The sequence below is a fragment of the Clinocottus analis genome, unplaced genomic scaffold (assembly GCF_023055335.1).
Source record: "Clinocottus analis isolate CAN_PGR_092001 unplaced genomic scaffold, fCliAna1.0.p SCAF_376, whole genome shotgun sequence".
In the NCBI taxonomy this organism is placed as follows: Eukaryota; Metazoa; Chordata; class Actinopteri; order Perciformes; family Cottidae; genus Clinocottus; species Clinocottus analis.
The window spans coordinates 1-11,041 of NW_027176127.1; the positions used below are offsets into that span (position 1 = coordinate 1).

At 43.1% G+C, this 11,041-nt stretch overlaps 1 protein-coding gene across 2 annotated transcripts; it reads right to left on the bottom strand.

Moving 5' to 3' along the window:
- Positions 1 to 4,081: 4,081 nt before the first annotated feature.
- Positions 4,082 to 9,075, bottom strand: LOC137799679 (leucine-rich repeat-containing protein 4-like). Of its 2 annotated transcripts, XM_068596470.1 has the most exons (3): positions 8,147 to 9,075; positions 7,933 to 8,059; positions 4,082 to 7,758 (listed from the first exon to the last, which is right to left on the bottom strand). In XM_068596470.1, the coding sequence occupies exon 3, from the start codon at positions 7,635 to 7,637 to the stop codon at positions 5,643 to 5,645; it is 1,995 nt and encodes a 664-aa protein (XP_068452571.1). In that variant the 5' UTR covers positions 7,638 to 7,758; positions 7,933 to 8,059; positions 8,147 to 9,075; the 3' UTR covers positions 4,082 to 5,642. The 2 variants fall into 2 exon arrangements, with proteins under 2 accessions (XP_068452571.1, XP_068452570.1); XM_068596469.1 differs by having other exon boundaries at positions 7,933 to 9,075.
- Between the last annotated feature and the right edge of the window lie 1,966 nt (positions 9,076 to 11,041).

Below are 11,041 nucleotides of genomic sequence, written 5' to 3' on the forward strand. Positions count from 1 at the left end.
ATTTCAGATACAGAAATCTCCAACATAAAACAACCAGAACTTGAACATGTTGGACTACAACTTTTATGAAGAGGGTGATTAGGAAGATTTTTTTTCAGGGTTCTTTAAACTTCAAAAAGCAGAATTTATTAAAGCTTTAGTGTTTCTGATCTTTGTGTGAACCCTCAGCACAAGGATATGATAATCACTATAAATTAATAAAAGTACATTTAATTAAAGCTATGTAGCTTATCAGCTGCAGTGTAGCCTGTCCTTCATTGGGCATTTGTTTTTCTTTTCTTTTCTTTTTTTCAGTTTTATTGTTGTTTTTGTTTGCCTCTCAGCGTGTGTTCCTGCATGCGTTCTGCGTTAACCTCCCCAGCAGTGAGTGGGAGAGGTTAAAATAACAGAACAGTGGCTGTCACTGTTACGGAGGACACTCTCTTTCGCACACCCACACACACACTTCATGCAAGAGAGAGAGAGAGAGACGGACTGACTGACAGAGAAAGAGATCTCCAGGAACAAACTCCAGCTGCCTCCCCTTATCCAGAGCTGTTCTGGTCCAAAAAGAGCACACTGGCCTACATTACAATGACACTGATGTACTCTCGTATATAAGACTGCATAGCTGCTTAACGGCAGCATAATGGCAGTGTCATATTGGGCGATACCGCCACAGGAGAAAGTGTTTTATTGTTCTAAAAGTGAAAGCATGTTTATGTTTTAACCTGGAGTGAATCAGGGCAGAGGTGAGTGGTTTGAAGTGGACGTCCTCGTCTATTACAGTAAAGAGAGGTCAGTCCCACCTCCTCCAGCTTGTGACAGAAACTAGGCATCAGCTATTATTTGTTCATACTCCCAAAGGAATAATTTTCTGACAGCATAATGTTTTTGGGAGAAGAAGGTCTCTCACGTGATGATGGTGATGCACACATGGCTGTGTGCATTACAGAATTAGAACCAAGCAATGATTCACAAAATATTAGTTTATTCCTCCTTTCTATATTTTGCTGAAGTAAATCAAATAACTCTTTTGCAATGTAATTGGATGAAATGTATTTGTGTGTGTGTTTCATTTGCATACAGATCCAAAAACATTGAGAATGAAACTAGTGGGAACTGTAATCATTTCTGGAGACTATTTGTGGATTCTGTGCGTTTAGGAGCATAAGTTTATGAAGATGCATGTTCGAGAATAGCAGTTACCTCTTCTCTCCCATCCATCTTAGGTGTCTTATTTTACCTTGACCTAAAACCAAGACTGAAAAACAAGCAAAAGATAAATTGCTATGAGGCTTTCATTCAAGCTCATTAATGTTTTTAAATAGACATTTCCAGTGTGTTCGCATGCGATTGTTCTTGTAAAACAACTTCAGGTTTATTTCCTTTCATTTTACTTGAATAAATGGCAAAACATCAAACAATAACAATAAGTGAAACTCTGTCTCATTATTGAAAATGTGCATTCATAATGTGTAATAGAAGCTAAGACACATTTTGGTTCGCTGAACATTTAAGAGTGTGAGCAGGTCAAGTAAAGTGCTTTTGTAAAAGAGTGCAGTTAGGTGTAGGCCGACTAATCAGGCATCGAGAGAGGGATGAGGATTGAGTCTACAGGCCATTTCTCACTTCTAAGAGGACCATGGATCATTTCTTACAATCCCTTTGTGGGCACAAAAAGGCATCATTCAGTGGTGAAACTGTGACAGGATTGCTGTGCCCTGTCACCTGACCAACACCTCTCACTGCTGGGAACTTTATTAACAGATATGGATCTTAAGACTCAAGGACTTGTTCCCGACAAACCCTTAACCTCATAGAATGCCGGCCGTAGAGCCTCATCCCAGCCTTCTTTCCTGTTGTCTTTCTGCAGATCCTATCTATCGGAGTGAGACCTGCTATATAGTGGCAGCTTTGCCATTCTTTTCACCTCTTCCATCCCGCGTCAATATGGATAACAGCATGAGCCTCTGACATACTGCTAACTTTAAAAAGATGCATTACATCTTTGGCTGAAGCTTTATCAGTAACCTGACATTGGCTCAATAGGAGGGGGGGGGGGGGGTGATGGGCATTAGTGAGCATGCTCCAAAAAAACTATGACAATATGTGACAGTTGCTGTGCCAGACGGATAACACGAAAAAAGAAAGAACGAAAGACGAGGGGAGATTATGAGTCTGTCTAAAACACAACCTCGTTGAGCTATATTGAGGGGTTTTCAATCAATTATTTTAATTCAATTAACGTGAGTGAAAAAAGGGAGGGGACCGAGGAAGGGAGATGGCAGCAGTTATAAGACATCTTCACAGTGTATTTGCAACGAGGCAACATAGAGCGAAATTCAAAGCATACGACTGAGTCAGCTGCTGGAGATAAGACGGCAGCCACCCCAGAGAACAGATTGTATTAACCCCACTGATGTTGTCAGGAAAGGACTATTGTCTGCGCCCTCGTTTTCAGCAATTAACACAATGGCCGTTCCACCCGATCCCTCAGTCTCTTCACCCTTGACACTGAAGCAGCGAACCTGAATCGACTCAATGGTTGATAGTGTTATGTTAAATCTTAACTTGCTTCCCTGTTTGATTTTAATACTCAAGGAGGAGGAAGAAAATAATAAGAAACACAGTAGTTGTCAATGTTGCTGGTTCTAAGACTCATTAAAGGCTTTACAAACAGCCAATAGCATCTTTTGAAGGCACTAGCACGGCCAGAGCCATGCTGTGCTGCGGAAATAATGAGAGTCTGCTCTTTTGCAACCCACACATACTGTAACAACCAAGAACACTCTTTTGTCAAAGCAGAGAGCAGCCATCATATTCTGGTGGTGATTGAATATTCCGCAGTGTATTGCACTCACATTTAGAAGAAAATGAAGTAACACTTGACATAGTCACTGGAGTTCCATCTGCTTGTTGAGGCCCACCTGTACTCACACACTGCCAGGTGTGCTGGCAGAAAACACTAACACATCTCCATCCATCCATTCAGCGCTGACGAAACATCCCAAATAAAAATATCATCAGAGGAATTTCCTTTATGTCTGCAATATGTTATATGCCTTAATGTGTTTATATGTACAGAACATCCTATATAAATTGTAAACAATACATGTATTTCAAAAAATAAAAATAAAAACTCCTGAGAAAATTGACTCCCACTCCACTTGCATTCTAGACTGTTACATAATTGCTGTCCCTGTTTCCTTTTACTGCACCAGAGTACCTGCTGTAATGCAGTCATCGTATTGTGGATGTCAAGAGAAAATATGCACATATACATAAAGTAAATGCCATTCAGTGCCTTCCAGGACATCATTATGACTCTTGATGGTACAGGAAGTTCCGCCTGGAGGTTTTAAATAAAGCCTTGGTGTTTCTGTCAACTCACCATGCTCCATAATTATCACAAGGGTCGTACTGTAATTTCCTCTTTATCCCTAAATAGCCTCAGCAGAAGCACTTTTGTATTGTGACTTAGACCTTTTAAATGACAAGTAGCCTGCTGGATTGAAAAGTATTTGTCTTAATCAGCACTAAAGGAGGAAAAGTGGTGAGTGGTTGTATGAAGGATAACAGTATAAGGTCAAAGGTAAGGCGTTTCAGACACCACAGAGACTCGGCACACTTATTTATGGTAGCTGGCCTTTTACCGTAGCTGCATGACGTCAGGATAGTTCAGAAATGTACTGACACATACAGCATCTGCAAAAAATAGAAAATAAGAATCTTTCTGCTTTCCCATTATTGTGGGATGTATTTAGATTGTATTCTGAAAGTACTTGCTTGCCAAAGTATCGTATGTGTCATACCTTATATCGTGGTAGACCACCCACACATCTTCTTATTTAAAACACACAGTTATATATTTACATATATATATATATATATATATATATATACATATATATATATATATATATATATATATATATATATATATACATATATATATATATATATATATATATATATATACATATATATATATATATATATATATATATATATATATATATATATATATATATATATATATATATATATATCACTTGATATATGTTAGATTTCGAGAGGGTAAGCATGTAAGGAAAAGAAACCCACAAACTGTAGAACTGTGGGATACATGTATTTTTTCCCCTTCACAGTCACTGAGAAGTCAATGTTAAGAACTAAGCTGAGGCATCAAAGACCAACAGCCTATCTGACCTGCATAGAGCCCCACTGTGGGGTATAATGCAGCATTGTACACCAGTTACTTAAAGACCCATTCATGCAGACACTAAGTAAATGCATAGGACCGTAAGATGGGGGTTCAGGGTAGGATACGATTTACAATACTGCCTCCAGCCTTTACGATTAAACAACTTACACACAAATGGAAATATATTCAGAGAGAAGACAAAAACATCAGATGAAAGTGTTTTCTGATTAGAGAAATACAAACCAAAGGTTTTTTTTTTATTTTTCATAGCCTCCGTTGTCTCTCCATAAAAATAGTGTTGCTAAACTGCTAACTGTTAAAAGGAAAACAAAAAGAGTCACGTTTCAATGTAGTCCATGGAAAAGCCCCGGTATCAGACATTCATTTGTTTCACTTCAATCCTCTGTTTTCTTTCTCCAAAAGCAGAATGGTCAGCAAAGCTCTGTATCACTGCACCACATGTCCGTTCCTTTGAAAAAATGAGCATCGCAATGAGCCCTTGCAGAGACAAGTCAGGCAACTGCTGTTATGCATTATTAAATTAGCCCTAAACACTACACAAGCCATTAAGAAGCATGTCAAAACGGAAAAGAAACAACGAAATAAAAAAAAAGAAATAAAATGCAACCAATAACAGAACAAAGTATTTGCAACAACTGTCATTACCCTGCTCTTTGCCAGTTAAACCAGTGGGGAATTATGTGCACACTAAATAAACATGTTTAGATACGCTACAACTAAGAAGCACTGACACTGTCAAATAAATGCAGCTTAGCTCCAGCAAACAGAGGGTTAAATCTTAGCTGCAGAAATTCACTGCAGTCCAAAAGCGTTTGGCTGATAGCTACTGAACAGCACATTCTATCTGTGCCATTACTCTGCTATCCTTGGACAAATGTTTCTATCTATCTAGATTTTGCTTGTGTGTCTTTTTGTGTACCTAAGTCTGGAAATATCATTTTATTGCATATTATATTTGGCACAATAAAAACTGGAGCTTACATTTGGGGCTGTATTTAGAAACTGGTGCCTGTATAAAGAGTTTTTAATTGCATCCTAAATATGATCAAAAAACAAACTAAATGCCTCTTTTCCTACAGTAGACAGAACCACCTGCTATTATCAATCACAAAAGCAATTCAGTATATTAGTCTTTTTTTTTAAATAGAAGTCACGAGTTATTAGAAAATAGTTCAAATTACTTTCTTTTCTGATATAATCTGCATGTCTCGCCACTTCCTGACCGTAGTTTCATTTATATATATTTGTTTTTTTATATTTATATACGTATGTATAGGCATGTACAAGAAACAAAAAACTGTCTCTGTTTTGCACTTCTGTACAAAAGAAAGTTACCGTTTTGTTCTTTGTGCATTCTATTGCATGGACTGGTGAGCAGGGAGGTGGAGAGGAGAGGTTCGGGCTGAGTCAGACATAGATCCAGAGGGAGCAATGCTCAGATTTGGGTCTCTTGAACCTTCTCCTTGCTATGAGTAGTCTTAATGATGTAGGGATCAGCAATGGTGCTGATGTGGCTGTGATGCTGTCTGACTGAGCGATGAAGAGAGTTGTTCTGGGTCCAGTGGGCTCCATAGCCCCCTTGGCGGGATGACGAGGACGCGTACCCAGGCTTAAAGGTGTTGCTGTTGTGTTCCACTAATGTAGGCAGTACCAACCCTGTGTCATCAGAGCCACTAGATCCAGAGGTGGGTGGTGGAACAGGAGGAACTTCTTCCTCCATCTGTATGATTTCTATGGTCCTGGCTGCTGCCACGGTGCTCCTCTGTTGATGCCGCTTACGCAACTTATAGAATGCTATCAACATGGCCGCTGCCAGCAAGGTAACAGCAACAAAACAGCCAATGATGATTTTGGTGGTTTTCATCACCTCATCCAGGCTGGCGGCTGGATCACTTGGGACTCTGGCAGTAGGGATTGACACCTGCCCTGGAGTCTGAGTGTTTTGAAACAGCACAGTGGGTGTGGAGATGAAGACAGGCTGAAAGACAGAGGGTGAGGCAGGGATAGTAGGCTTGGGTTTAGGGGTCTCCTCTACTGTGGGCTCCAAAACTTCCACTGTTACAGTGGTAAAGTAGGACAGATTAGACGTGTTGAGTTCAGCATTGCTGACATTTAGGTAGGCCGATGCATTGGAATTTCCCGCCATGTTGCTGACCATGCAGGTGTAGACCCCTGTGTCTGACGGGAGAACGTTGGAGAAGTTGAGTGTCCCGTCGTTAAGAACAGATATCCGCGGGTGAGCCGAGCCATGGGTCAATACAGTGCCATTGGGGAGAAGCCATCTGACGGAGCTCATCGCAGCTGTGCGACACTTTAGTTCTGCCACCCTTGCTGCAGAAATGTTCAGATCTCGAGGAGCATCAAGTATGAATGGTGCTGAACATTGAAAGGTGCTCTGATCAACTTCTACCAAGTATCGTCCCCTCATGTGCACCGGGGTGTGGCAGCGTCCGCAGCAGGTGGAATTAGTGGGAATGTATTCTCTGAGCCACCAGGAGAGCCACACAACATCACAGTCACATCGCCATGGGTTGTGGTGCAGGTGTAGCTCCACCAGGTACTGAAGAGGGGTGAAGAGGTTATGGGGGAGGGATGACAGGTTATTATGGGCTAAATTCAGCTCGACTAAGGCTATGATGTCATCAAATGCATTCCTCTCTATGGTAGTGATGGCAGAATTCATAATCCACAGTTTACGTAGATTTTTAAGCCCACGGAAGGCTCCAGGTTTCAGTTCAGGGAAAAGATTCTCTGATATTTCAAGCTCCTCCAGTCCCATCAGTGGTGAAAGATGAGGAAACTCCCTCAGGTTGCACATCCCCAAGTTGAGATACTTGAGGTTTTGAAGTCCCTCAAATGCCCCATCAGAGATGTACTCCAACTTCCTCAGTTCTCCCAAATCCAGTCTCATGAGGGAGGGGACACGGTTGAAGGCATAAGAGGGGATGCTCTCAATGGGATTGTTTCTTAGCCACAACTCTCTCAACTTTGACAGATACTCAAAAGCTCCACTGGGTATGACTGTCAGTCTGTTGTCGAACAGCTCCAGGGTATTGAGGCTGGTCAGGCCATTGAAGGCCCCCACCTCAATCTGCCGGATACTATTTCTGCCCAACTGCAGTACCTCCAGGTGATGCAGGTGCCTAAAGGTATCTGCTTGTATGGTCTCTATGCTGTTTTCCATCAGGTTCAGGTACCTGGTATTGGCTGGGATGTTCGGGGGAACCCTAACCAGGCCTCGGCGGGTACATACTACCTTGCTGAGCTGGTTAGTGCAGGAACACACACCTGGGCAGTTCTGTGGGTTAGCCGAGCCCAACGCAGGGCCTGTGGACTGGCACATACTGAGAGCAGGCACCATAAGGGAGAGCACGGCGAGCAGGGCTGCGTTCCAGGTAGGCTGCACACTAACCTGGCCCAAAGGACTCATGGTGTGGAGGGCTCATTATTCTGCATGGTGGGGGGAGACGGCACACACCAGAGGACAGACCACCCTAGCCTGGCTGGAGCAACTCAAGGCTCCCAAGTTCCATCGACAGTGCAGGGAGATGCTACATCAAAATTGGTGTTTGTGTGTGTGTGTGTGTGAGAGAGAGAGAGAGAGAGGGGAAAAAAGAGGAACAGAGAGGGAGACAGAGTGTGAGAGATTAATACAAAAGACGTAGCATAGGAAAAGCAGTGCAGCAATGTAAGAAAAAGGTTGAACAACAGTATCAGTGACGTACCTCATTAGTTTGGAAGTGGTCCTTTCTGCTTCTTTCCAAATGTTAAAAGCAACAGTTATTCATCCTGGTTATTTATAATTTCCTTCCATGGAAAGACATCAGATTCATGTTTTCTTGTTTCCCCTTTCTGAAAAAGTGAGGTGGCCCTCTATTAGCCAAGGGTACAAAATGGCTCCTGGTATTAAAAACTGAAAGCAGCATGAAAAGCACTCACAAGCAGAGGTAAGGCCATGAAGGCTTGGCGGGTGCCTGGATCCCTTCTGAACCCTCTAACTGCTCCCCTGCCGGGCTGCAGACTCCAGCATGCAGCTTCACTCTGGATAAATCACAATGATCCATAACGCAGTGAAACACGACAGAGGAGGAGAAGAGAAGTGACCAACTGAAATAAATAAAAATCCCCAGTCCTGTCGGCTCCTGATACATGTGTTGGCTCGTCCGCTGGTCGCCTGTTTGGTGGAGACCTCCCTCACTGTGACTTTGCCAAGGGCTAGTCGGTCGCTGATTAGCCCCGTTGTGACAGAGACTGAGAGACAGAAAAAGGCTAAAGAACTCCCGGCGCAGTCATCCCCCTCTCCTCTCCTCCTCTGTGTTCCTTTTGCTTCCTCCCAACGTTGGACTGGCCCTGGTCAGAGCAGCTGCAGGCTGCCGTGTGCACAGTTAGCAGTAATCCGTCTATTCCTCCTGGGGGGAGGGGGGGGGGGGTGGTCGGGGGCTTGTGGGAGAGATGGTGGCGCTGGGTGGGGGGTGGAGAAGGAGATGCGCTGCACTGTTGGAGCTTCGCAAAAGGCTGTCAGAAAAGAGAGAGAGCACTCTTGTCCTCTTCTGCGATGAGAGAAAAGAGAGAGAGAGAGCGATGACGCTGGGAGGATGTGTGTGAAAGTGGGCTCCGTGTCTGTATCCAAAAACAGAGAAAGGTATTGAGGATTCTTCCCTCCGCACGATGTTTGTCACCTGGGCTGTCTTCTGCAGTGGTCCTCTGCTTGCTTATTTGTTAGTTTTTCTCCATGGTTGAGGTAGTAAGTTGTGGCCATGTGTGTGGCTGTCAGACTTGCGGCTGGCCGGTGGACTACTGCAGTAGCCAGAGTAAAACAGAGAGAGAGAGGAAATGAGAGACAGAAAGAGCGAGATTGAGAGAGGAGAGAGAGAGAGAGAGAGAGAGAGAGAGAGAGAGAGAGAGAGAGAACCACTGACAGATCAAGAGCAAGGGAAAGATAGAGTGTGCAAAGGAAAGAGAGTGTGTGAGGGAGAGAGATAGATGAAGAGGAGGAGGCACGCGAGCGCTCAGGCAGCCCACCGTCACAGAAGAACCAGGAGCAGCATTCTAATCCACATCTCCTCTTCTTGTTTATTCTCCAATCTCTGTCTTTTCTCTATCCCCCCCCTCTGTGGCGGTGTTGCAGGCAGCTAAGATGCTCGCTCTGCCCCCTCCCTTTGTCCTTCAGTGGGAACGTGAATGTACTGCTGACGCACTCCTCTCAGCTGCTCAGCCAGCCTCAGAGCAGTGCATTGGTTTGATGCAGTGTTCCTGTGTATTAACACATTCAACTTCCCCTCCTCCCGTATCCCTCCTTCTCCCTCCCTCACTGTAACTATCTTCTCCTCTCTTACTCTCTCTCTTTCTGTCTAGTTTCTCACGTGCTCTGTCTGTCACAATCTTTCTTTATTCTCACTCTTTAGATCACTTTACCTGTGCCGATCTTCTCCCGCTCTGTTGCTGTCTGTCTCGCCCAACCTCTTGCCTAAAATGGAAAGCCTCCCATTTCTGTGTATTATACAGAGACTGGAGGTCAGACTTTCTACTCCAACTCCGGAGTGGTTTTGTGATCCCTCTCTCTGTCTCGTGAGCGCAGCAGTGCGCCAGTTTTTTTTTTCAGTGGAGATGCAGCTTGCTGCTTATCCACACCTCTTGTAAGGCATGGTGAGTGTTTCCCTCACACATTGTGACAATGGGTGACCACAGACAGAGTTTTTTTATTGTATTTGATTTTCTTATTGTCTCAGTATTAGAGCATTTATTATGTGTGTATGTGAGTGTTTTGGATGTGGTGGTGGGGCGCTTGGTCAGGGGTGTCTGTGACATCAGAGAGGACTGAAATGCTGACTGTGCTTCTCTGTGTCTGCTGGGCAGTCTTCTCTTTTGGGAGGATAAAGATGAAAGAGCTTGCACACAGATATCTCTTAGAGAGACGAGAGAGAAAGACGGGGAGATAGAGGAAAAGAGACTTACCGAGAGAGTGGGGGAGAGAGATGGGGCCGGGTAGGAGGAGATGTACCCTCATCCTTGGTGAAATAGGAGAAAGGAGCCTATAGAAGGAAGAGAGGAATGAGATAAATCGGGGTAAAGAAGAAGGATGACGAGACAGATGAGGGAACGCACTGCATAGTAGTCTCCTCAGTGAAATAACTTAGAGAGGCAGAGAAAGAGAAGGTTGAGGAGTAGAAGTGAAGAATAGTGTTGATTTAAGCATAATTTGAATGCAGGAGAAGGAGTCTCCTTCTCTGTCTTTGGTTAATGACCACATCCTCTCCATCTTTTCCTCCCCCTCCTCCTCACAGTCACATATATATTTGCTATTAGCGTTGCGGTCTATTGAATGAAAAGAAATAGCACACTGGCAATAATAAACGTGCTACTGTCAACTCCCATTTTAATTCCAATTCATTAAATGAATAGGACATGACTGGAATTTTTGCATTTCACTCAAGATATGTGAAAGTATTGAAATATGTATGGTCCATGTTCACATTGGACCGTAAAGAGGATGAAGTGAAACTGAAGCTAATTGCAATGGATGCAAGTTACGGTTTAAAAAAGTAGAGCATTTGGACAAATGCACTTATGTGATCCCTTGTTTGTCCTAACAAATATGAATAAAATATCAAACTGAATAAATTATAATGCTCGGTATTATCTTCTGAATACTTCTAAATAAAGAAGTAAGAATGGTAACCTTTGTCTTTGCATTTTACTCAATTCTGTAAAAACATACAATATCTCACTTTTAACAGAAAACTGAAGTAATATGGAGACAAAGTGCTTGGACATGATACAGAAGAAAGATATTTATTATTTTAATTAACCCTCAGCAAATCAAATTGATTGAGA